The sequence below is a fragment of the Aythya fuligula genome, chromosome 19, assembly GCF_009819795.1.
Source record: "Aythya fuligula isolate bAytFul2 chromosome 19, bAytFul2.pri, whole genome shotgun sequence".
Classification (NCBI taxonomy): domain Eukaryota; kingdom Metazoa; phylum Chordata; class Aves; order Anseriformes; family Anatidae; genus Aythya; species Aythya fuligula.
The window spans coordinates 6220032-6247007 of NC_045577.1; the positions used below are offsets into that span (position 1 = coordinate 6220032).

Here is a 26976-nt window from a genome sequence, read left to right on the forward strand (position 1 = left end):
GTGCCAAAGTACTTTGCTGGATCAAGGGCTTAATATGCTAATGAAGGAAAACAAGTAGATCTCCAGATGATGAAGCACGCATTACTGTCAGAGATTAGGAATGACGGAGATGGAGTTTTTACCAGTCTGGCCAGAATCCTGCCTGGTTGAAAACAATACAGGCAACAAATAGTGAGAGCCTGAACTTGTAAAACAGATCCCTAAAATAGCACGGCGGCTAATTTTAGATGTCTGAGTTGAGAGCCCTGCAAGGAGGCTAATTTCCTCTGCAGTCAGGGGAGAGGCAGGCTCCTCCAGAGGTGATTCAGAGCAGGAGCCTGCGCGAGCTGCTCTGATTCATTTCCCAGCACAGTCTGTTCTGCCTCTACACGATCCGGGAGCAGCGCCAGGAGCCCCCTGCTCAGCACCTGCAGGGCTGGGTTATGATCTCTGCTCATCTGATTGCTTGGCCTAAAGTTGGGGCTGGGCATTAGTGGACTAAATGAGATCGATTTTGTATGATCCCAACAAGTCGTTCCTATTCCAACCCGTTGAAACAATTCTGCTACGTAGATACGGCTTGACTCAAAGGAGGATAGACTGGATTAATGGGATAAGGATATCTAACAGGAGGGATTGCAGACCAGTCAGGCTTGTCTGAGGCCTTTCTTCTCTCTCCAAGGGGCACCTCCCAGTCCTGTGGAGGGTCTCAGCCTGACAAATACCTTCACCTCTGCTGAGGACGATTATTAGAGCCCCAGGGCAGTTGCGCTGGTCGTACAAAACATTTCCTCGCCCCTGGCCTTTGAAATACCAGTTGCCCATACATTTTTAATGGTTCCCTGTAATAGTTTTCTTGTCGGTGTGCATGAGCAATGGGCGTTTTGATCACTTTGGAGACGCAGACACAAAAGTTGGCATTTGACCTGCGCTGCTTTCAGCAGGCAGGCTGCTCGATGCACGCGGGTGTCCCAGCCTCTAAGGTAAGTCACAGCAGCACCGTGTGGGCTGCTGGAGGAAACGCTGCCCTTACACCCTTCTTTCCCCATCTCAGCTTTCTGTGTTTTGCCCCATGAGGGACAGAGTTGGAGGGCTCTGGGAAGCATCTCACAGAGATCGTTTTGGCTCATATTTGTGTTTTGCTCAGATCCCCACAGAGGAAGAGGCTTGAACCAGGAGGCCTTTGATGCTAGGCACCGTGCAGCACCATGCATGGATGCCTGATTCATTTTAAACATGGGCATTATCCCCATTAATGCTGGCAGGGCCGGGGCATTTCCATGGGTACCTTGGCAGTGGTGGTGGCACCACGTGGGGGCTGAGCCCCAGAATGTACCAAACATGGTACAAACACAACCATTCCCAAAGCAAAGACCTTTAATTTTACCCATTGTTTAATGCTAAATATGTGCTTAGGTACTTGCCTAAGTCAGAGCTTCGTTTGCTCTCTCATAGCCTGAAAAATGAGAAGCAAATCTCTCAATAAGTGAGGGGACAATCAGCCTTCCAAATCAGGTCATTTAGGCTATCATTTCCCCTGTTCCTTACACCTCTGCCATAAGCAGCTTTTTTCTCACAAGGAGCCTGGCCAAACCTTGCATCATTCCTTCAGCAGGGCCAGATGGGCACACAGGGGGATGCAAGAAAGTGCCCGGCACAGCACCCACCCGCAGGGCAGGGATGCACCCGTTATTCCTCAGCTCCGGGGCACCCCCAAATCCACAGCTGGATTCCTTGTGGCAGATGCTGCTTAAACCATAGGGCTGTTTAGGTACCAAGTTTTACTAGCTGGGAGGAAAGTTTGCACTTAGGCAATCAGCGTCACTTATGCACGCAAAGAAACGATAACGTGCATCTCAGCAGAGGTGGTTCTCGGAGTCAGATGTGCTCCTGTTAAGCTAATAGGCTCTCCTTGTGCTGCACCAGGCACCGGGTGCTGTTCCAGACCGAAAGAGGCCGTTACCACTAATGCGTCTCGTACTTGGCTACAGCCCTCATTTGCACACGGGATCGCTGAGTTATTCTCTGCAGCACAGCAGAATAAACATTTCTGAAACCACTTTGCTCTGGTTTGGAGCGTGGGGTCATAATACGAGGAGATGCTGTTGATTAGCCAGTAAATAATGCATCTGCTGATTGCCCTTTAGCTTTGTTGACTCGGGGAAAATGTCAGCATCTGCATTCGGCCGCGAGCAGTGCTGCCCTGCTGCTGAATATGTGCCTCGTGCGTGACAAGTCCCTTCTCGTCTGACAGGTGCAAAACATGTCCCAGTCGATAGAGGTGTTGGACAGGCGGACTCAGAGAGACCTACAGTACGTGGAGAAGATGGAAAACCAGATGAGGGGACTGGAATCCAAATTCAAGCAAGTGGAAGAAAGCCACAAGCAGCACCTGGCAAGGCAGTTTAAGGTAGGTGTGCTTTCCAATCCGCTTAACCGAGCCGTGGCTAGCGATGCTGTGGGGCGCGCGCTGTGTCCCCAGCCCTGCTTTGCTGTGCTCGTGGCCACCCAGCCACCCTCCTGCCCAAAGCAGGGCTAGATCCAGGCTGTAGGATTGCTTCCTCTGCCACAGAGCATTTTTTCTGCAGGGTAAAAGCCTGAATCCCCATGTTCCCATACCCACAGGCTGGCGGTGCCCCAACGAGGCTGGGCTCCGTGCTGGGAGAGCCTGGGCAGGATGAGGCCAGGCAGAGCTGGGACTTCGTCCTGTCCCCATCCCCACCCCTGCCCAGCTCCAGTTTTCCTTGGGAAGAGCCAAGAGCACAGGCTTTGTGTATGTTTCTCTACATACCAGGCTCTCACCCCTTTGCTGCCCTCCTTGGTGAGGTTGCATCAGTGGGGCAATCAGTCAAGCAAACAACCACCCCCCCCAAAAAAAATCAATGTTTGGCTATTCATCTGTCATCAGGCTGGCAAACTGAGCATCTTCAGGGGTGCAAATGTCCAGTTTTGAATCAGGATGTTGGCAGCAGAGCCTGGGCCTTCTGGTCACTGGTGTGCCTTTTGTCCTGGTGTCATGCAAATTAGGAGGAAAAAATCAGCCTTTTCAATGAAGCTGCCAATGCAGCAACTTTCAAGAACATGACCAAAATGAAATTGCCCAAAGGAGGCTGCCAGTACAATTTGTAATGTTACACTTCAGTAATATTTTGGATTAAGAACTAAGCACAAATTTGGAAGATTTCTAGTGAAATCTGGGGACCCGTCCCATTGATCCCCATCCTGCTGCCCAGCTGACTGGTGTTTTAAACCAGGTATTTCTTAATTGATACGATAAATGCCGAAATACCAAGATTATGTGATAAAAAGCTGGGAAGAAGGCTCTTAAAACTTTCCACCAACTCTGCCTTCCCCGCTCCCCATCCCCAGGACCCTGTTGAGCTCCACAGCCAGGATGCCAGGCCCATTTCCCTGAGTGGAGCATGAGTTCCTTTTTTTTTTTTTTTGCTCTTCCCCATTCGGATGAGTTTAATCCTCCCCATCACCTGCCAGGGAACTTGCACCAAGGTAGCACGAGCCACTAAGGAAATAAACAAATTCCCCACACGCAAGCCACAGGAGGGAAAGCCTTTCAACTTAAATAGGAGGCAAAGAAACAAGGCTGGGGCCAGTTTCTGATGCTGTCCACCCCAGAGCTGCTTCACCAGGCAGGCAGAGGTCACAGCCTGCCCCTGCGCTGCTCTGGCTGGTGCAAGCAGCGCCAGGTATACCCTGTACACTGACATGCTTCATTAACGGGTAGGTGCATGCATATTTATGTCTACTCATTAGCTGCTGGAGCAAAGCATCCTTAACAAAATGCTGCATACTGTGCCTTTAAACAAGGCCTTCGTTTAATTAAAAACAAAAACGAAACAACAACAAGCCTTCATTGCTGCAAAATAAATGTGGTAATGACTTGGATTTTTCTGTTCCTCATAGCAGGCCTGAAAACAGTGTATAATTTTTGTATAATTTGCTGCCAAAGCATCATTTTAAGTAACAGACACAGCATTTTGTTTCTGCTAATGCCAGCGTTAAAATATGAGTGGTTTGGAGATCTTGTGTTGTTTTTCGTTTTGTTTTGTTTTGTTTTTTTTTCTCTTTAGTTCCGTATTTGTCTATGAATGGCTATCTATATAAGGCAGGTTAGTGAGCTAGATCCTCAACAGTATTTCATTTTCTTGCTTACAGGGCTAACTTAAAAGCAAGTTTTTTCAATGCTGCAGTGACTGAAGAAGCAGTTCACTCCCATGTAACCATGAAAAGAGGGCCACAGAGCATTTTGCACCATGCATTTATTTTTTTGATTATTTTCCAAATTAGCACCATATCTCACTAAGGAACCTTGAACCACACAACCGAGATCTTCCTTTGCATGCAATTGTAGATGCATTTCATGAATAGTTTGAAACCCTTGTCAATGCATATATATTATTTTATTTTATTTTTTGGAAAGAAAAAAAAAAAAGAACTCTTTGTGTATGTGATCTGAAGCATGTAACCCTAAGATGTTGCATTCTAAAAATGACAAATAAAGGCCTTTCCCAAATATTTTGGTGTTCTGCAGCCTGTTTAATATGTTCTTTCCAATACATCATTTGGACCAAAATAATAGTTTAAATAATTTTAATGATAATAATTTGGGGATATGAACATTGCACTCACGTAGGAAGCAACCAGGTCAAGGCAGAGTGTTGCAGATTTTTGCACGCATAGCACTGAACCAAGCTTATTTTAACCTTGCAGGCAATAAAAGCGAAAATGGAGGAACTTAGGCCTTTGATACCAGTGTTGGAAGAGTACAAAGCCGATGCAAAATTGGTATTGCAGTTTAAAGAGGAGGTCCAGAATCTGACGTCAGTTCTAAACGAACTCCAGGAAGAGATTGGCGCCTATGACTACGAAGAGCTTCAGAACAGAGTGTCAAATCTTGAAGAAAGGCTTCGTGCATGCATGCAAAAATTAGGTAGGCTCAGAACAACATGGTGGCACTGGCTAAACACCATCGATGTTAAAACACACGTCACGCCTGCAGACAGAGATGCTAGACCGGACATCTCCCGGTGCCTCGCCTGGCTGCGAGAGGAGCTCGCCCGGCCAGGCTCGATCCTGCAACTACCTGCGCTATAAGGAGCATCCGTCCTGGGAGTAGTCCTGCTGAGGATTACTTGCACGACTGATGTTGCTCATGGTGCAAGTGCTTCAGGATCAGGCCCGTAAGTAGGCATGTGACTCTTTGCAGCGTTTGCATAAGCGGGCGGTGAAATGCGGCAACACGCGGCCTCCTAAGCAACGCTTATGCACAGCAAACACATGCACCCGTTCTGCTTACGCATCGGTGGCCAACCCGTTTGCTACCCGGACCTGGCACATTAGCAAATGTCTCTGCACCCCGCTTAAGCAGCGAGCGTGCAGGCGGGGACCCAGTTTTTCCTTTTTCCTTTTGCATCTTGCAAACCACTGTCGAGAAGAGCATGATGACGTAGCGGGCTCGCGGTCGGTGCAGACTGTGCAGGATGGGGCCCCTCCCCACCTCTTCCCTCCCCAAAAGAGCCGGGAACCCCTTGGGTCGTAGCAGTGCTAGCACCAGGGAGATGTCCCCGAGCCTTTTGGATGGCTTTGGCTGCCCAAGCCCGCCCCGAAGCCTGAGGGGTCCTGGCTGTAGCCAAAATCCACATCCTGCCCCCGGGCAGGGGGGAAGGAGGGTGCTGCCTCCTGCCACTGCAGGGCTCCCTGCCGCTCGTTGGCTTGATTTAATTTCTCCTTACGTTATTGACTTTCTCGTTAAGCAATTTAGGTAATCTAAACACATTAACTGCTCTGCAGTCTATTTTGGTAGCACATATGAAATTACACTCTCAGGTAACTTCAAGAAAGAGCTGATCTCTTCTCAGAACTGTGTACCCTTGGCAAGGTAACGTTTCCTTTCTCTCATGCCTCCGCTGTTGGAATTGCTTTTGCTTGTTTCTAGACACCTCCAAGCCCCTGCAAGCGGCCTCCTCCCTGCATTTCCCCTTATCAGCTACCTCTCCAGTGAAATTTTGGAGGGCAGGGCTGGGTTTGGTTGGGGGAGATGGTGCCCGACTATCCATTTGCTACATCCGTAGCCTTCAGCCCATCTCGAGAAGATGCTGATGATGGATAGGGGGAACAGCAGCAGGACCAGGGATTTGAATCTGGGCTGTGCAATTGCCTTCCTAGGGACAGGTCTTTAAATAAATCCCTCCCAGACCTCATAGCCCCTCTCCAGTGGGTTTTGATGGAGCTGCCCAGCCCAAGCTGGCTCCACCAGAGTCAGGGACGTTGTGATGATCCTCCCGCAGACCCTGGGCAGACTTTAAGAAATAAATCCCAGACCATTCAGGGCTTCAAAATAACCAAGTTTTGCTCTTGCACAGTTAGCCCCTTCTGCTCTGGGCTGTGTTGTTCTGGCTCATTGTGTCCCCCAGTGCTCAGGTCTTCCAGCTGGGACAACCGGCCAGGTCACCAGCCCAGCTAAGTCTGAGGCAGCTGGGGTGCTGAGATCCTGTAGGCAGCCTTTTCCAGAAACTTTGGGGATTTTTTTTTTTTTGAATTTATTTCTTTGAGGTTTTATTTAGGCATTCTGGCTTTGCCCCTTCTTTTTTTTTTTTTTCCCCTTGCCTGTCTGCTCCCTCTGTGCCTGTGCCACCCAGAGCAGCTTTTGTGCCCTGGGGCTTTGCAGCCTCCCCCCCCCCGGCTGCTCGCAGAGACCAGCGCTGAGTCTTGCAAGGGCGCACCCGGGAGCGTTTGCTGCTCGCCTGGGAGGGTGATTTATTTGGTCATTTAGCAGCAAACAGCACAGACTGAATTTCCAATGTTGTTTATCACTCCGGAGTGTAAACCAGTGAAAATGGTAGTTAATTGAGTTAAATTCAGATAACAACCTCACAGACACTTTGCTGGCACACGATGAGACCCTGTTTGCTGAGGATTGTTGTTTGCTGCAAATTATCTGCTCCGAGGGATGCACTGGAGTCTCAAGCAGCATGTTTTAGCTTAAATTTGTTCCTGCATGTGCTAGCAGCACTGCTCACCTGGTGCGTGTTGGCCTGCTAGTGCTCAGGATACAGCTCGGAGCACCAAAAACAGGACCGGGGAGCACAGGACAAGGGAGGCAGAGGAGATGTGCCATGCTTCCCATTTGCCTCTCCCCGTCCTCCAGGTAGCATTGATGCTCAACAGTGCAGCAGCATTTCCTTTAGACAAGGTCCTTTTTTGTATTTTGGGTTTCTTAAGCATTATTGATGGATCAATAGTGAAAACACTTCCTGACCCTGGCATGTGTGTGAAGGGAAAAAGAAATCAATAATGGCACGTTCAATCTGTTATTCTGTTTACATTCTTAAAGATCACTATTTATATTGGGATCTTAACGTTTCCATTAATGCTCCTGAGAGGAGCCTTCAAACAGGGGAAAGGCTGTCATTCCTCGAGTCAAGGGGGAATTCAATTCGTCTGCACTCCACAGGCTCACGTTTGCTGGTGGCACGAGCCTTCCCCAACTCCTGCAAAGAATCCCAGCCCACAATCCTGGTGCAGAGGTGGGGAAATAGCAAGCGTGTCCTTCCTTTTTGGAGAAGCAGGGTCCTGCCAGCCTGTCCCACGTGTGTTTGGGATGGGGGGCTCCTGGCTGGGCAGCGCGAGGCAGTGCTGGTGGCGGTGCGGCGGCTGCGTTGGTGGAGAAATTGCTCCTGAGCTGCTAAACGTCACCGGGGGGGCTGGAGCTTAGGAAAAAAGATGGAGCGGGGGTGTGAGCATCCTGGGAGGATGGCAGCGCTCGATGTAACTGGCTGGAAGTTGTCTGCTGCTGCTGGAAAATTCCTGGTGTGGGTAGAGGAAGGGGCTGTGCGCAGCGGTGGCATCTCCTTGCTGCTCTCTGGGGCTGAAGGAAGGAGTCCTGGAGGGTCGCCCTGGGAGAGGCTGATCCATGCTGATGCCCAGGGATAGGGACACGCAGCCCCCCATGGGCCCCAAATAGTGCTGGGGAAAGTGGAGTGGAAACAGACCCTCTGTGAGTGCCCCCAAATCTGTCAGTCCCAGCTTCCCCCGCATCGTGCACTCAGGCACGGCCACCAGAACGAGCTCCCCTCCTGCTCATTCATCCCTGAGCGAGCTGAGATGCTTGTAGCATTTCGGCAATCAAAAAGGGTCCCAGAAGGAAAATAAGCAGTGAGCAGAGCCTTTGCCTTTCTTGTGTTTCATGAAATATTGGAGACGGTCTGGGAGCCCTGCAAGAACACTGCAGAGCGCGGTGGAAGCAGCAGGGCTGTAAGCAGGACCCTCGCCCCGAGCTCAGGACCACAGGGCTGGTAACCCCATGAGAGCTGCGTGGACCTAGCTCACCGGGGGCCAGGAAGCACTTGGCTCCAGGACCCTTTTCAAACTTTTTCTCTTGTCTAAGTGCCTCTCGTAGATTTACTCCAAGACAGAAAACACCTCATCCTGTATAAGAGCAACCCTCTTGCACTGCTGAAGAGCTGTTGTGAATGTGCCTCCAGCTAAACGTGTATGAGATGTAGCCTCACTACGTTCAAACAACAGTAGTTTACCCTTATCAGCTGCTTCTGCTTTTTTTCCTTTTTTTTTTTTCTCCTTTTTTTTTTTTTTTTTTTGATCAATGAGCTTTTATACAACCTTTCTCTCCAGGGAAATGGAAGGAAAGAGATAAAGTGACAGCAATGTAGGGCGGTGATAATGGAAGGCAGCACTGAGCAGATCTGTGATTAGAGGAAGGCTGGTCCTCTGCGATGGGAATTTACCAGACATTAAGCAGTTATTATTTTAACCCATCGCATCCCTTTGTCAATACCTTGCTTTCCTCCTGAGCTGAGAGGCTTTGAATGCATCAGCCGGGCAGAATTCCCCCTGCCATTCCCCTGTGAGGCCAGGGAAGCTCTCTGCTTTCTGGTGGGAGCTCTCTTTAGCTGCTTGGTGTCTGAAGGCTGTGGCAAGGCTGATGGTCCCTGTGGCCGTGTCGTACTGGTGCAGATCAGGCAAATCTTCATTTGTTTTATGTCCCAGGCCAAGGTGGCCCCTTTGCCCCTCAGCTCGGAGCTGTGGTACGTGGATGTGTCCCGTGGCCATAACCAGGAGCCCAGGGGACTGATGAGACCAGGCTAGGAGAAGGGCAGCCGGTGGGTAGTGCAGAGCTCCTGGGGCATGTTCTTGGTGACCGAGCAGAACCCTGTCCCAATCTGGTCCAGCTCCCCGTGCCTTTCAGCAGCACCCTGCAGGCTCCCACCTACTGGCCCAGCCCCGGACATCCTGACCCAGCACCTGGAGCATCTTCTCCAGCCCAGCACCTCACCATTTCCCCTTCCTCAGCATCCCAGGAGCATCCTCATCCCAGGGGAGAAGCCAGAAACACCTGGTGAACTTCAGGGGCCGGTGTCCCCTTGCACTGCTGACCTTGGCAGGAGATGCTGCCACCAGTCCGGCTCTGCGGGAATGTGTCCGGATTTTAAATGCCTGCTCCCGTAGCAACAGAACCTTCAGCACCGGCTGCAGCCCCTCCTGCTGCATCCAGCTTGGTCTCTTTGCCTGTCATTACGCCGTGCACATATGCCGAGATGCTGGTGTTTTGGGAGACCAGAATGGCAGCTGGGCTGAAAAATGGGGAGATGAGCGTAAAGAGGACATCGGCGTAGGGCTGCCTGCAATGCTGAGGCTGTAGCTTTGCAGGTATCCACTCACGGGTGTCCCAAAAGGGACACTGGGTTCAGTGCCAGGGGGCAGATAGGTGGAAGGAAAATGAGCTGCCGTGGGCTGCCAGCATAGCAGGCTCACAGGGGAGAGGTGCTGCTGCCTCACCTGGTGTCTATGGCTTCAAAATGCAGCCAGGCGCTTAGCTGGACTTGCAGATGTGCTGACCTTAAGTCTAGGGGCATGAAACCTACGGGGTGAAGTGCTTCACAACCCGGCCCTTCATTCCGAGCCCCAGGGTGCTGTGTGGGTGCACATCCCCATTGGAGCGATGCTGAGGCTGGGTCCCAGAGGCTCCTGCACAGCCTCCATCCTCTGCTGTGCCCAGCGTCCCCTTCTGGGGCTAGCGGGGTGGCCACGGTGGGCTGGTGGTCTCGGGTGTCTCCTGAGCAAGCAGACATGGCAGAGAGCAGAGAAGGTGGCAGCTAGAAGCTGGTAAATGCTCTTCTCAAGGAAGGGATTTATATTGCCTAGAATTTCCCACTTTTTTTTTTTCCTCCCCTGCATAACCCGTAACAAATGCGCGTTTCCAGCAGGGCTGGAATAGACACGTCTGTCTTTTTATCTTGGCTGCACCCACTCTATTACGGCAGAAACGAGCAGAGCTGTTCAGCTAATTTCTCCACCTGGCTGCTCGACCCTGGCTAACTCCTCTCATTTCCCATTCGAGCAGCGTGGCTGCTTCAGGAAAGCTTGTTTTCTTGGGGCAGTGTGATAAGGACACTTATTATTAAGAGGCATGAAACAAACAAAAGCACCCGGCAGTTGTTCTCAGCCTAATTACCTCTAATTAAATAAAAACCAGCTTCAAATCAGCAGGGCACAGCACCCTGAGCTGGGGCCTGGCAGGCAGAGACCCGCCGTGAGAAGGCGCAGTCCCGGGCCGCAGAGGGTGTTGGAAATGGTGCTCACCAGCCTTGCACTCTTTTTCCAGCTTGTGGCAAGCTGACGGGAATCAGTGACCCCATCACAATTAAAACCTCGGGCTCCCGATTCGGATCGTGGATGACGGACCCGCTCGCTCCAGAGGGAGAGAATAAGGTAAGAGCGCGGCGGCCCCGTCCCCGTGGTCCTCCCCCTCCACCAAAGCCATGGAAAACTCCTTAAATCCCAGCACCAAAGCCCTGGTAGTGCCCCGTGGTGCCTAATCCTCCTCTTGGGGCTCTGCCAACCTCGGCTGAGGGTGGGGAAGGGCAGGAGAACGATGGGGGAGCAGCCCCATGCTGTGTGGTCCCTTCCCAGAGCAGGTGAACCTCAATGAAGCCACTGTTTGCTTGGTCTTGGATGTGTCACCAGATCTGGGGATGGAAAATCAAATATTGGGTTTCTTGTCTGGAGTTGGAAGCCCAGAGGGAGCTGGGGCAAAGCAGAGGGGCCCATGGTCTTGATCCCTGCTGCTTTTTTGCTGCCTGTGTCCCCAGTACTGTCGTTGAACTCCATTTGTCCTCTGTCCCTCTGTCTTCCACCTGCAATGTTGTGAGGGTTTAACTGACTGCAGCGAGAGATTTGGTTTGGTCTTTTTTTTCCTTTTTTTTTTTTTTTTTTTCATTCAGACCATTCAATTTTGATCCCAAAGAGGTAGGAGGCCAATAACTGGCTGAAAATCAATCCAGGCTTCCCATGACTGATGGAATGGAAAATATCTCGAGTGTTTGCTGAGGATTTGCAGGCAGCAAAACAAAACAGAAACCACAGACCTTGGCTGCATGGCAATTCCCTCCTGCGTGAAGCAGCCTTCATCAAAAGATAAAGGCACTGGCAAGGGCTGTGTCGGGGCAGCTATTTTGGGAGCTTGCCCTGTGATCGGCTTTCTGTAGCTAAGAGCGCACGAGGGATGCTCTGCAGAAGCCGTCACTGGGGGTGGCTCCGTGTGCCTGGAGGTGTGCAGCGATGAAGCAGCAGTGACTTGGGATGTCGGGCTAGTTCCTTCCAGCAGCCAGCTTGGCTTCCCAGTACAATACCTCTTTATTTTACAATTATTAAACAAAGCATCACCCCATGAAATCCCAATTTGGAAGCAGAACGGGAAGGTTTTACCCACATCACACACTGTTTTCCTCATCAGAAGGGACAGAGTTGTCCCCTCCAGGCTGTGTCTGCTGCCTCCCTTGGCACTAACAGGGTTAGGCATGATTTATACATCTGTAAAGGGAGAGTTGGGTTGCAGCTGAAGTACATTAATTACGTGCTAAAGATCTTCCCATGTCTTCAGAGAGTCTTATCTCAAAATGGATTTTTTTTTTTTTTTGCCCATGTCTTTTTCTGCAGTGTGTTTTGTTGTGAGAGTACACAGGCAGTTTTCTCTGGACTGTATCTCAAGCTTCACAAGCGTGTGTGTGTGTATAATACATAAATCTACTGCAGATTTTATTACAAACACAATCACCCAAGTGAACTTCATTGGCTACCTGGCGGAGTGGGAAACCAGTGATGGGGAGACGCTGGCACTTTATCATATCCATCTTCCCTCGCCAGGCCCCAGGAGGTGTTTGGTGGTTTTCATGGTCATTTGTTCATGTCATGAAATCATTGAACACAACCAGGCACAATTGCAAGTCTCGCAGGAGCGGCGAGACAGCAGGTGGATGCTGAGCGCCGGGATTGATGTGTATTGGCAGGACAGTGCGGAGAAGGCTGCTCAGAGCCAGTCGGCACGACGAGGCACTGCTGCCGATCAATCTCTGCTTCTCCAAAGCACAAAACATCGTCAGATCCTGCCACCTTGCAGCACCAGCCTGATAACAGGGGCTGCTCTTGTGGTCTTCTCTTTATCTCTCCAAAAACTGAGCACAATGCATTGCCACATGGAGTTATTTAATGCCAAATAATGAAATGGGATTAGCTGAGATACAATCAGTTTTCAGGATTTTTTGTAATTTCCCAAGCTACTTTAGTTAAACACAGACTTTACATTAACCAAAGAGTGCTCTCCAGCATCATGTCCAGCAGCAGAAGCTCTCCCAGGTTGCAGGCACTTCTCTGCTGTGGGCTCAGGGATGCGCGTGGTTTTTTCCTGGTGCTCTGGCAGCCATCCTTGATCCCACAGCAGAGGTGTGAAGCCCAGAGCAATTTGCCACAGGATTACTCTCCACCTCTGCAGTGTTTCTGGGGCAGCACTGAGGGAGCTCTGAAGTTTCCTAAAAAGTTTTTGCAGACCTCACTCGGCCTTTCAAAAACAGCAGCCCAAATGTGCATGCACGCACAGGCATGTGTAAATGTTTGTCTGCTGCTCTAATGGACCCTGGAGACGGCTGTATTGAGGCTCTGGTATGATCAGATTTTGCAAGGTGTTTGCAAAAGGAGCATGCACTACAACATTACCCAAATCTGTGTCCTTAAAGGCATTCCCCACTGCTATTTCATTTACCTCTTTACCTTCCTAAACGTTTTTTATAGAAAGCAGCTGTCTCAACTTTAGGCAGCAAAGGCATACAGGATGTCTCTCACTGGATGGATATTTCTTCTTTCTTCTTTGCCTCTGAATTGATTTCAAATGATGAAAGCTTTTGTTTTTCTTTCTTTTTTTTTTTTCTTTTTGTTTTTTAAGAAGTCTAGACACCGTCCCCAGTGAACCGGTGTTTAAGTCATGGTCTAAAATCTCTCCCCCATCTCCTGACAGCAAGATTTTGATGTCTTTGTCTTTTGTATTTCAGCAGCCTCGGTGTAAGCTTTTGATGCAGAAGTGTATGATTTTTAAACCAATATGGACTTTGCCTGCATTTCCCTGACAATGAGCGATTACGTTCATTGCTTCTGCGTGCCAAATTAGCGGAGCTCTGCACAGCAGCTGCTATAATTTACTGAGTGCAGTTGTGATGGGGCTTAGAGGCAGCAGAGGCAGCATCAGTGTAATGTGCTGGGTTTAGCTAGAGAAAGATGCTGATTGCCCTCCGGAAGAACAGTGCCAGCCCCCAGGGAGATGCCAGCTTACCTCTGGGAAAGCTTCGCTCTTCACTTGATTTCTTGGCTGATTTGGGGTGGCAGCCTGAGGTTTATTTCTGGGCGCAGGTGGCAGGCTTTGGGCGCGTGGTTTTCCAGTGGGTGGCTCAATGAAGCCAGCCTCCTCGCAGATTTAGCACCCAGAACATTTTCTAGGGAAACATGTAAAGGTGAAGCACCTCTCCCTGGTGGAGGGCTCGGGCAGGTCTCTGCTCTTTCCTAACCCCAGGTTTTTCTGTTTCTCGACCAGGTCTGGTACATGGACAGCTACCACAACAACCGCTTCGTCCGCGAATACAAATCCATGGCAGATTTCATGAATACCGACAACTTTACCTCTCACCGTCTCCCTCACCCATGGTCAGGCACCGGTCAAGTGGTCTACAACGGCTCTATCTATTTCAATAAATACCAAAGCCACATAATTATCAGGTTTGACTTGAAAACAGAGACCATTCTCAAGACTCGCAGCCTGGATTATGCCGGCTACAACAACATGTACCACTACGCCTGGGGCGGCCACTCGGACATTGACCTCATGGTGGACGAGAACGGGCTGTGGGCCGTCTACGCCACCAACCAGAACGCGGGCAACATCGTCATCAGCAAGCTGGACCCCAACACCCTGCAGAGCCTCCAGACCTGGAACACCAGCTACCCGAAACGCAGCGCCGGGGAGGCCTTCATCATCTGCGGCACGCTCTACGTCACCAACGGCTACTCGGGAGGCACCAAGGTGCACTACGCCTACCAGACCAACGCCTCCACCTACGAGTACATCGACATCCCGTTCCAAAACAAGTACTCGCACATTTCCATGTTGGACTACAACCCCAAGGATCGGGCCCTCTATGCCTGGAACAACGGGCACCAAATACTTTACAATGTCACCCTCTTCCACGTCATCAGGTCTGATGAGTTGTAGTCCATCCTTGTTTAGAAACTGATTTAGGAAAAAATAAAATAAAAAGGAAAAAAGGGAGAAACGAATGAAAAAGAAATACTAATATCGAGGAAACACACTTTAAATAAGTAAATAAATAAACAGCTGCCAAAATGAAGACCAACGTCATGGAGGATTATTCAGCATAAACCTGACAGATCAGCATTACCTCTACATTTCTAGAAGTCTGGCCCTGTGTTATAGACTCATGACTAACCATGTACTTGCAGCTGGAACTGCACCTGAAGAACCACTTAAGTTTGGGGTTTTGTTTTGTTTCTGTTCCGATAGCAAACCTATAGTACATACTAAAGCAGTAAGGCAATGACTGTTGGAAGTTTATCCTTGGGAGACTCGCTCTCTTCTGTGTGTGGGTTGCATGGACATTTTCCGACATCGCGGTCAGCTGTGATGGATGTGTGATTTGTATTTCTAAGCAGAAAAGCTGACCCGTGAGGAGCTCTCGCTGTCTGAACAAGACCTATCACAGGTTAGTTTTATTCGCCTTCCATTGCAGCTACTGTCTCTCAACTGTGTTCTTGTCACTTAGATTAACTGTGCTGAGACCCGAAGTAGCTCATGGATCTGTGTCTTAGTAACTATTAAACACGATGGTTTAAGTATGTATTATGAACAAGTTGTTGTACCCATATTGTTTGAACTTATGTATTCAGCAAATATATTGTATAATGTATGTCTGTTATTTACCAGAGGTGGCAAAACTTTGTATGTCCAGTTTATGCAATGAATGTTGTAAATGCAATGATGTAGTTTGGATTAATAAATGATGGTTTTGTTTCTAAAAAGAAAAAAAGATCAGTGTTCACCCTTATACACAGGTAACCAATTTCATGTTGATAATTACAAGAATATTCTCTTACTGTTATAATATCTACATAGCATTATGGTGGTTGGAAATCGCTTCTGTGGAAATTCTGTGGCATCAGATTCCCATGGAAAGCTCTGTTTATGGAAGTGTGAAGGTAATTAATTTTTTTTAAGAGGAAAACTTTGTACTATCCACAGTTATCTAAGGAACAATAAAAATATTAGGAGACTTCCCTGCTTTGGTCATTGCGTGTTCTGTGTACGAGTGGCCAGGTGTATGGGGGCAGGATGCAGGAGGTATTGTGGGTTTTGGGGTGATGGTTGAGCAACCATCCTGACTTCCCTAGTGTCTGGAATCAAGTATTACGGGATGCCCATCTGCAACTGGGAAGCACAGGCTGGAGGCTTTTGCTCTCTCCTCTGCAGGAGTCTCTTCATGCTGCATGATGCAATTGGGTTGTTTTCCTTCTCAGGCACTTAGAACACTTCTCATCGTGGTCTGGCTAGTCTTGCACTAGTAAAAGTCTTCCATCTCATGCAGCCAGAACTGCAATGCTTATTATAACAAGCAACAGTTGCTGCTGGGGCCTGAGCACTCCACGCAATCATTCATCTTGTTTTTGCCAAGGCGGAGACTTCACGGCGTTGCAGACTGCTGCAGCACAGCAGCACACACTTCAAGATGATCCAGGGCATTTTTCCAGCTGAACACTCCTAAAGCATTTAATATTTGGAACTGAGGATGCTGGATGCTAACATGCTCATCGCAACCACCTTTAACAAATCCCACACGTCTCTGCTATCCCCTTGCATGTTTCTAGCAGGGCTCCTTTTACCAGGAACCCAGCACCAAGTTGGGTCACTGCTGCCACTGCCCGGGGTCCCTGCAGGTGCCTGCAGGCAGAATAGTGCTTAGCATGTTCCCACACTGCATGGGGAAAGGAAAGGCCTCATCCTGCCTTTGCCAAGGAGCCCCAGTGCTACTGCTCATGTGCAACTGGTATGCCTGGGAGCCCTGCAAATGGTGCAAAGGTGCCATTAGACCATTGCCTATTTTTCTGAGCAGCCTGTTTTCATCAAAGTATGATGTGAACAGCTATGTTTGCTGCTGAGGTTCAGCCTTCAAACTCAGCAGACTGGAGTGTTTGGGCCCTTGGAAGAAGAGAGGCTCGCCAATGTCCGGAAATGAAGTGTAAGCAACAGGTAATTGCTGCTAATTGTGTGTGCGGATTTCAACCTCTCGGCCTTTGCGGAAGGTCTCTGCTGGACTCTTCAGCAGGAGGAGAGGGGAAAGAAAGAAAAGAAAAAAAAAAAGACATTAAGTGGTTCCCAGAGCTGGGTTAAACCATGAGCAATGAATGATCCTCCACGTGCAGATGTCTGAGCCAGTTATGTGGGTTTGAGATACTGCCCTGTGTCAGCACTGCTCCTCTTACTGAGATGTTGGCTGTATCCAGAATGGAACATCTCTGAGGACTCGTTTCTCTACTACGAATTATATTTCTAGTGCACTGGACCACCACATTTGTGGAGATCTTTAATATATAGCAGTGGTTTTCCTTCCAAGAAGTTAGAAAAGGGGGATAGACCCACAGTGTACTTGGCAGAAATATTGATTTTCAGTGTACAAGAGAAATCTGTCAAGCCAAAAACGTTTAAGGCACCTGCACTCACTTCTACTTAACAAATGCATTTCTTCAGTGCAAATTAATTTAAAGGGAACACAGCATGCTTATAATTTTTAGAGCTGGATGCAGCAGCTGCAGGACTCAGTGGGGCAGATGCTGATGCCTACAAGAGGGACTGAGCTTTTGCAGCAAGCTGAGCGTGCTCATGGCTCAGCTTCTGTGTGCGTAGGGTTGTTCCTCCTGCACAGTCTTTTTGAAGTGCTGAATCGCAGCCACCGTCAGCTGTAGGACACAAATGACTGCTTTTTGGTGTTGCCTATTGTCCCAGCAACTGGGCTTTGCAGACTCTGCTTCCTGCCCTTTTGCAAGCCATGGAGCTGAGTGCATCACGCTGAGCACCAGATGGGTCTTCTTGAGAACTTCTGTCGGTGCTCACAGAGGTTGTCTGAGCCAATCTGTGCAGTTCCAGGGAAGTGCACGTGGCTGTTTTGGGTATACTGATGCGCATAGCAGGGCACCACCCAGACCTGCTAGCACCAAAGCACTGGCGGGCCTCTTTGTGCACCAAATTACCCAAAGTCAGTTTTGTCATTAAGCAAGATTTGAGGACAAAAGAACAAATTTGCTTGAAAACATTGATCTGCAAAAAATAAATTGAATTACAGAAAGGCAAAATAATGCTGTTTGCTTTAGGGCATAGCTACATTTAGACTCTAATTTTCCTAGTGCAATTCATTTAATACAAGACTCAACAGCACAAAATGTCCTTGAACACAACAAAGGCAGAGCAGCTCTTCTGTAACATGTACCCAAAGTTAATGAGATGAGAAAAGTGCTTTAAGGGGTGTACCTTTGTCCTATTTGCCTGTAGTGCAATATTCTATAAATGGATGCCATATGGTCATATAGTTAATGGTATGTATTACTTTTCAAGTGGATGAGCCATTCAAAGACAAGTACGTCCCAGAGGATTGCTTTCTATAGCCTATGACTTAATTATTTGGTGCACGAGGCTTGCTGGTCCAAATTTAGTCATGGGAGTCAGCGAGTTACTTCAGAAAAACATCTGACCGTACATTTGTATGTCTGTTTATGTGTTGTTAATATTTTACAAGGGATTCATTTAAAAGCAGATTACAAGTTATTTGTGGGTGTTTCAGTTGGACAGAGAGGAGCCTTGTGCTCAGAGGGCTCCATAGCGCCCAGGGTCTGCTCCCAGCCCTACGAGTCCTGGCAAGGAATCTGAGCAAACAACAGCAGCTTTAAGTTTGCCTGTCATGTTTCCTCTATTCTTTGTCCTTTGAGTCGGATGAGCACTGCTCTCTGGCTGGGGATGAATGGAGTGTATCTGCTCGTGGAGTCACGAGGCTGGCTTCCATTTCTGCAGTTCCCCCAGCCCCCAGGGTGCAGTTCCTCACCCTGAGACAAGTCCTCCCTGCAGCCACAGTCCTTGTCCTGGAGGACACTGGCACAGTTTTGGGGCATGGTGTGGCTCCTGCATGGCTACAGCCTCCTAGAAAGTGGCTTGGTGCTGGCCAGCACGGGCACCAGCAGCAGACTCAGCACCTCCTAGGGGAGATTCACCCTGGGAATCCTGTGGTGCTCCAGGCTGCATCTGGTACAGGCATAACTGGCTTTGTGTGCACAGGGGAAGCTCCTATTCTGACACATGGGATCCCTACATACTTCCCCACCAGCAGCAAAGCCCATCGGGAGCAGCTGTGGGCTATGAAATACAGCTGAGTGCTGCGATAGTGCATGGCCAGATTGTCCCACTCCATTATGTGCCGCTCACTCCACACCTGGCCTCCAACCCAGGCAGAAATACTGGCAGCTGCTGAGCATCGTCACAACACCGAGAGCTCAAAATTTTCCTTTCTTTCTTTGCTGTTCCTTCTCTGACCTTCATTAGTTCTGCAAGCACCGAATGCAGAGCCCATATGGAGACAGTTATCATAAAAAAATGAATCCTGGCCCCTTAATTAGCTCCTCATTATCTGGGAGTTCCATATTGAAGCATTAAGATGTTGCAAGCAATTTGGTGAGTTTCCAATTAAAACTTTTTGGAATTGTTGAGCCTTTTAATACTTTGTGTTTACAAATTACCTTGGACCTAGACAAATACACACATTTCCTTCATTAGGGATATATAGCTGAGGAGCTGATAGCTATTAATATTAAATCCTTGGGTTTAATAAAGTCATAAACTAAGCCAATGACACTTTTTGTACGTAACACAATAGAGATAACTCTCTTTGAATGAGTGCAGAAGAGTAAGAATCATTAAGAGGGCAATTATGGGCTGATGTCCTAATAAGTCCACTTTTACAGCACCGTAACTATAAAAACAAATGTGCGCATCCCTCCTTATATCAATTTACCCTGGATAAGTCCCTGCCAGATGAGGGGAGGTGCTGAGCCCCTCTGTTTGTGCAGGGACTGGCAGGAGTTAGCAAGGCTCAGCTCCTCCGGCAGCACGTTGCAGGATCAGGCCCATCATGAATAAATAAAAGCCAGATGGGCATGGATTATATTCGCTGTATTGCGCAAGCTGTTCACCGGAGGAGTGCAGCTCCAAGACGTGAGCACAGAAGAAAAATGGGTCTCTCCTCCAAGGCTCTGAGCTGCACAGACTTTGCCTGGGTTCCTCGGGTGCGTCTGCTGCTGGTGGCCCAGAAAAGAGGGAGGTGGGCGGCCCAGGGCCGAGCTGTTCCCAGTCTCTGCGGAGCTGGTGCAGAGCAGGAGTAGGCAGTGCCGGAGCCACGGTGGCTCCCCTGTCCTGGGGCGAAGGCTGAGGGATTAAGTGATTTGCTTAAAACCTCCTAAAAATGGGTCCCAAGCCATTTAGAAGAGATGACTGTCTCCACTTCTCACCCAGAGAGCATGCAGGAGGGACGTAGCCTGTCTGCAGCAGGCTTTAACCAAAACCTCAGCTGCGCCGAGCTTTAACCGACCGCAAACAGCTCCTTCCTCCTGCAAAGCAGTCCCCAGGCCCGGCGGGCTGAACAAGTTCATGGTCATTAAGAATCTTGTCTAATCACCCCAGGAAGGCTCTCGTCACCAAGGGGAGCCATCGAGGGATGCGGCTTTGGCAGGGGCAGAGCTGCGAGGAGAGTTCAGTGCCATGCACGACGAGCATCGCCTCGCCGTGCACCGTGCTCTGGGCTTTTGTTCTCAGCCTGCGCCGAGGACTTCTGATAACGTGGTGCTTATGTTCTTTGGGATGTTGTAAAGCCGAGAGCTGATCTGGATTGAACATGTCATTTGTATTCCCACGCTGTTTTTTAAGCAAATCTGTCAAATAAAACCAAAAAAAGAACGAGAGGAGGAATGCAAAGGAGGGCTTACATAAGGCATTCGCCGCACAGGCATCCACGGCCACTCCGGGCAGCGGCAGCTTCGTGATTTTGCTGTGCCCCAGGGGGAGGAATAAGGCAGCTGCACCCCAGCACAGGGAGCAGCATCCCAGAGCACCAGCCAGCACCCAGGCAGGGGATCAGGACCATTTCTCCATTTACCCATGGGCTGTTTCTTCCCTGCTGACCCCCAGTGTCCTCAGAGCTTTGGGGTGGCTTCGCAGTGAATCAGCTCCCTCTCGACAGGCCAGGGCTGAGCTCTGCTTCTCACCTTCCTCCTGTTTTTTTTTTTGATCTGGCTTTCAAAGACCTCATTGATTCCAGGAATTCTTTTTTATGCTTTTCTATGCATACTTTCCCATTTCTGAGGATCATTCTTTCTGAGAATCCAGCTACAAAGAAAAAAAAAGTGTCCACAGGCCAAGTAGCACCTGCAGCAGCAGTGTGGGTCCTCCCTCAGACACACATCGAGTCCCAGCAAGGCAGGCAAGGGACCTTGGGGAAAGGAAACATAAATCTGCCATCTGTGGCAATTTAGCATTTACCAGTCATATTGCACTAGGGCACTGTCACTTTGAATGAATGTTAAAGCGCTCCCTCTCTGCGGCCCAAGCAGTCTCCTTTTCCCATCAAATTGGCCATGGCATGCCATAATAAAATAGACATACTGTGGCTGCAAAGGGTCACTCGGAGGGGCTGACATTAGCTCAGGGAGGTCCCCTTGTGCAGGAGGCATTCAATTAAAGTTTTATTGCAATTCTGCAATGTGAAGCCGCAAGGGTGAGTCTCAAGAGCTGTGCTGGGATTTTAAATTAGCAGCTGAGCACTAATTGCCACTGATGCTGGCCATGAGCACAGGGCAGTCAGCCGTGCTCAGCTGCGGCAGCAAGGTTCAGGGAAGCACGGCGGTGGCACCAGGCTCCTGGTGGTGCTTCTCGTGACCAGCAGGATGAGGAGGCAGAAACACAGGGTGATCTCAGTGCAGGGATGGATGGAAGGATGCAGGCAGGGACGGGGCTTTCTGCAGAACCCTGGTGAGGGAGCACGCATGGATCTGGTGGCCCCAGGAGCCAGGGTTTGGACAGTGCTTGGGGAGCAAAGCGGGAAGTGAAAACTCAGATGAGTCCTGTAATCCAGGAGGGGTTTGCAGGAAGGAAAGGTGTGAGGTTAGGCTCAGCATCTTTGAGCACAAATATTTGTGCTCTCAAACAAGATTTCCTCTTGCAAACAGTGCTCAAGAGCTGGCAGCCTTCAGCTGCGGACCAACAGGCTGCATTGAAGAGCTCGGGCAAGAGCTGAGAAATGTCTCAGAAGTTCCACATTTCTGCTTTCCTGTAATTTCCCCCGACAGAGCAGGCAGAATCAGCACAAATCCACTTTCCTTAACCCACATGCAGGTTTTTTGTTGCAGTGAGGAAAAGTCCAAGCTCAAATTCAAAACCCCACTCATGTCTGTGAGGGAAAGAAGCCCTGGGGAAGGCAGGGTGCTGAGCAGGTCCCACACTCCTGCAGAGCTTCCCGAAGAGCCCAACAGCTTCAGACACAAGCGCTGCTCAGGTGCAGGTGCCTGTAGCACATCCGTCACTGCTGGGAAGACAGAGGGGAGGGAAAGCTGCTGCAAACAAGCAGGGCCCCGTGCCCAGATTTTAGCCATAACACTTTCTTTCAAAAACTCAATAAACCGGTGTTTTGCACAGGAAAAACTGTCAGACTTTTAATTACCCAACATCGTTACTGCGTTATGGTAATGAGAACGAGTGGAGGCTGCTCCGTGCCTGCCAGATGCTCGCACCCCGTGCAAAGCTCCCCCTCGCCACCTTAGCGAGCAGCAGGCGAGCGCTGCCCATGCCCGGCTGGGAGCCAGGGCGAGCATCCCCAGCACGAGCAAATCGGGGACAGAGAACTGTAAAACGTTCCAGCCTCGGGCATAAAAATAGCCTCTGAAGTTAAAGCAGATGGGATAAAAGCTGCGTAAGGGCAGCCAGCCCTCGTGCACCAGGGCGCACGATGGTTGTCAGCTAAGGGTCAGGCAGAGATTTGTCCTAGGGGTGATGCTACCTAATGGGCTGTGGTAGGAGCTGCGCTGCCTTCTGCTGAAAGCACACAGCGGTCGCTGCTTCTGGAAGCAGGCTACCAGACCTGATAGTCCTCAGCTTTGTTCTAAGATGTTTTGCATTTTAAATATTAGATGCGGTGTTAATATTATAATTCCCATCTGTTAAATCAGTATTGGAAGTACGCTGCTAGGCCAAACACCCACACCCCTGCCCTGATCCTCTTGGGAGCCCTCAGGTGCTCCTGAGGCTGCAGCTGTGCCATGGGAGCAGTCCCAGGGGTGTCTCCAGTGCCACCACACAGCCAGCCAGGAACAGGAGCTGCGTGTAAGCAGAGGGGAGAAAAAGTACAAAACTGGGGAACTTGGATCACTTTACCCCATAGCAACAAGCCTGTTCAACAGGAGGAGCATGTTCGCAGCAGATCCCTAAAAAAGGAGCTGTTAAAATAAACATTGGCATATCTCACACCTCCCTCTTCCCTGAAGGATGATCTCTGGAAGCACATGTGGACAAAGCAGGGAAGGGAAGAGAAGGAAAATCGTGATGGAAAGGAAGATTAGAGGTACTCTAATTAAGTGCTGAAATTAATCCTCTGTTGTCTTTCACTATGTAATATGTTTAATCATTACAGCTTCTCTGTTGTTCACTGATGAATCCAGCAGTCTCTTTCAGAGCATCTGGTCATATTATTCCCTTACTTAATGATAGCATAAAAAAAAAAATAAAAAAAAAAAAATAAAAAGTATTTTGTGTGAAATGTTTGCCCTAGATATGGAAACCATCCTGCAGGCAAGTGATGCAGAGGCCCTGCAGGCAGAGCCCGCAGCGCTGCTCACCCCTGTGCCTGCAGCCCTCACAGCACCTGGAGCATCCCCAGCCCAAGGAGGAACTCCACCATCGGGACCAAAATCCCTGTCTGTACATCAGTGTGCTGTTAGCATGCTTATAGAGGTGAGCATTCACCACTGGAGGAGATAAAAGGCCTCTCTGAGAGCACCCTGCTAGCTCCCAGATGGCTGGGTTCAGAGTTTTCCCCCTTTTCATGTGTTGCCTCCTTATATGGAGGGAGAAAAAATCCCATTTTTCTTCTTGATTCAGATTTCTGGAGACTTTACGAGTCTGTGCTGTGCTCTCAGGCCCTCCGGAGGTGGAGGTGTCTGCGCTGAGACACCAATGGGCCCAAGCAGAGTCCTTTAAGTGTGTGTTGGTCTTCCAGGGAAAGCCAGGAAAATGCCAGTTTGGAGTCAGAATCACACTTGCATTAGCTTCCCTTACTCCTTCCCCTCTTTTTTTTTTTTCTTTTTTCTTTTCCCTTCATCAGAGCAGCCCCAAACACCAACATGTCACCGTGACTGCAGAGTAACTGAAAATGTGACATGATTAGAGATCAGGACAATAATGAGACAGTTTGTCTTCCTTACACACACAACACTGGATGAGCTACTGGGAAATAAAAAAAGCTTCAATAAATCATATTGCCTCTGCCATGGAAGTAATAACAGCAGCAGCCCCAGTGTGGTGCGAGGGCTGCTCTGACCCCAGCTCCCACAGCCGGTCCCTGCTCCATCCCCATGCCTGCGGGCAGCTGGATGCAGGTGCAGGGGATGCTCAGACCCCATTTCCCCTGCCAAATCCCATTTTCTCCCTGAAGACGTGAATCTGAGGACTCTTTGCCCAAGCCCGGCCACATTTGGTGGAGCTTTGCCTGCAGTGAGCTCGGCTGCACGAGGAGCAAACTGCAACCCCCTGCAGCACCATGCGGTGCAGGGCCCGCAGCCGGGTGAGCACGCGGGTGCCTTGTCTCCTCCGTCCCTGGGAGGCCACCACAGCCCAGCAGACGTGGGTGGCACAGCCCTTGCAGCCCCGTAAGGGGCCTGCCTCCACCAGGCAAAGCTCCAGCCGATGCTGCAGGTGGGACACCCCGTCCTCTCTTGCATAATCAGCAGGCAGAAGAAAAGCGGCTCCTAACGACTTCCCACTCACACGTCCAACCCTCTGCGAATGGCTTCTTGCCCTGGTTGAACAGAATATTGTGCGAGTGCCATAAATAGGTAGCAATCAAATAATGCTGCAGCCCACTCCCATCTGCTAGCTACAAACCCTGCCCAAATGGAAGCGAAAGGGAGCTGGGAAGAATGGCTGCAGCCTGTGCCATACCCTAGGCGCTGGCACCTGCTTTGTGCTCCGTGCCCCCTGCATGCTGTCGGAGCAGGAACCGGTGGCCAGCCCCTCTCCGGAGCCAGGAAGAATTGCTGGTAGCTGATAAATGTGCTGGAGCTCAGGCATCTGGCCGACAGAGTCACGCGTTTGCTTTATAATGTGATATTGGCAGCGCTATAGGACAGCGCTGAAGAAAAATGAAACCAGATAGCGGGGAAAATGTGTAAAACTTAATTCAGGCTTGCATCACTTTGAACATGACCATGTGGGCACAGCTTATAAAAAAAACAGCAAGAGAACAGTCCTTCTGCTGGAAGAAGATCAGTTCAGAACACAGCATGGAGAAGCCAGGGCCCCTTTGCAGCACCTGCACATGCTCTGGGTGCTCTGCCTTGCCAGGGACCTGTCTGGAGGAGATGGGTGCCCACCCATGGCCCCGAAGTGATGGGTGCTGCTCAGCACCTCTGTGATGTGAGCAGGGTGCCCATAGCCCTGCCCTGCACCTGTGGGTGCACACCTGGGGGTGATGAATGGGGAGGGGGCGCTGGATAAATAGCTTTGGTGCTGCAAAGAGGATGTGATGCTGATGCCAGAAGGGGTTTAGAAGTGGAGGCCGTGTGTTCAAGTAGCGGGTGCAGAAGGAGGAATATAATCAGCAAAGGCAGAAGAAAAAAAAAAAAATAGATTAATCAGAAGGAGCCTTTTCATCTGCTTTCCCTGGTTCTTCTGCCTGACAAGTTTTAGCACCGTAAGCTCCAGCTGATCTGTGGCAAATCCCTGGGGTGTGAGGGGCAGGAGAGGCAGGACGGGCTCCGCTCACACCTCCCACTCCAGTGAGCCCATCGCCCACGGGGCCTTGGACTTCCTCAGCCCAAGATGCAAGCGACAGCGTGGTGGTGCCTTCGCTTGTATCCTCTGGCAGCAGCGCTGCTGCGACTGGAGCAGACGATGCGGTGCTGGGCGGATTTGGGACAGGGTCCTGAGTGGGGTGAGAGCAGCCTCCCCTCCAAACTCCCCTCCGAGCCTCCATCCAAGCCGGAGCTGCTCTGAGCGGAGACCTTGCAGGGCACAGGAGTGCTGATTCATCTCGCCGCCGCCTGAGACAGGAGAACATCTAATTAAGTCCACGGCACATAAATAAATGTACGAGGTATAACCTCAGGAGCAAAGAACAGCCCTGGAAACTCTCAGAACTGCACAATGTGCTTTTCCGCCTCCCTGGCAGGGCCTGAGCTCGCCTCTGGGACTACCCCTTTGTTTAGAAAATATCAAAGAGTGGATTATTTTTTTTCTGTTGCGCTATTAGTCTTTACATTAAAATTCGGCAATTTTCTCTTTTCCCTGCAGTTTGGCTGTGCCTTGGGTGCACTTTTGACAACGTTTCAGCTCTGACCTGGAGCCGGGCCCAGTTTGCAGCAGCTCGGGGGGTGCGTGGGGTCTGCAGCCCTCTCATGAGGAGCAAAAACCCACAGCAAGCCTGACACAAGCAGCAAACAAATAATTGCCAGCACTGTGCTAATTGCCAGCACCCCCCAGTATTAATGGCACTGCTGATGCGTCTGCAGCTGCAGGCCGGCACCAGGCTCCGTGTTTTAATTAAGCTTCATTAAGTGGGCTTTGCATTTGGCTTAGAATCGGTCCAGTCCCAGCTCAGCCCTGCAGTGGGAGCGAGCTCACAGGAGCCCAGGCATGGGGCTGGGAATTTTTCGGCTGTTTCTTCAGCGACTGCGATGCCCCAGCTCTGTGCTGAGGCTGCCAAGTCCCTGCCCTGCCCCTGCCCTGTCCCCAGGCACCTTTCTGGGCCTTGCAAAACCTCTGGCAGCCACTTGACATTGTTTTCCCTGACTGAGCAGATATCTGGGACCGAGCAGAGCCTCCCACATTGCCTCTTCCCAGTGGAAGGCTCTCCTTCCTGACCACCATGGTGGCTTTTATGGGGCCACCTCTGCCCTGAGCCTACATTACAGTGATGGGAGGAGTCCTGGCAGGACTCCAGGCCTGCCAGGACTGGGGTTATCTTGTCCTGAAGTCCCACAGGAGCTGCATGGCCCTGTAGGAACACGTTTTTCCTCCTAATGCGCTCAGCAAGTGGGTCTGTAACACCCCGTGATTATTCGGGACAGACTCGCCTGCCAAAACCCATCCTAGCATATTTCTGAGCCAACAAAACACTAATCATCACCAGCGGTACAGCTGATTAAAGAAAATCTTGAAGTTCTTGCATTGAACATGAGCAATAATAACGTATCCCTCTGACTCTTCCAAACAGGGGTCTGGGAGATTACTGCTAATCCTGTAATATATGCACATATCCCACTGCTTTCCACTGCCTGGCAATTTTCAGACGTGCTGTAGCTCCAGCCCACATCACAGCCCATGCT

The 26976-nt window shown here is 50.0% G+C and overlaps 1 protein-coding gene across 3 annotated transcripts in view; it reads left to right on the plus strand.

The window, feature by feature from the left end:
- The window catches only part of OLFM1 (olfactomedin 1), a 30346-nt gene extending 15772 nt beyond the window's left edge, over positions 1-14574 (plus strand). For all 3 annotated transcript variants that reach the window (XM_032200626.1, XM_032200625.1, XM_032200627.1), the window contains exons 3-6: positions 2234-2389; positions 4708-4927; positions 10619-10725; positions 13874-14574. In XM_032200626.1, the coding sequence (XP_032056517.1) occupies positions 2234-2389; positions 4708-4927; positions 10619-10725; positions 13874-14548 (1158 nt within the window). In that variant the 3' untranslated portion in view covers positions 14549-14574. The remainder of the gene's footprint in view (positions 1-2233; positions 2390-4707; positions 4928-10618; positions 10726-13873) is intronic.
- Positions 14575-26976: the final 12402 nt, after the last annotated feature.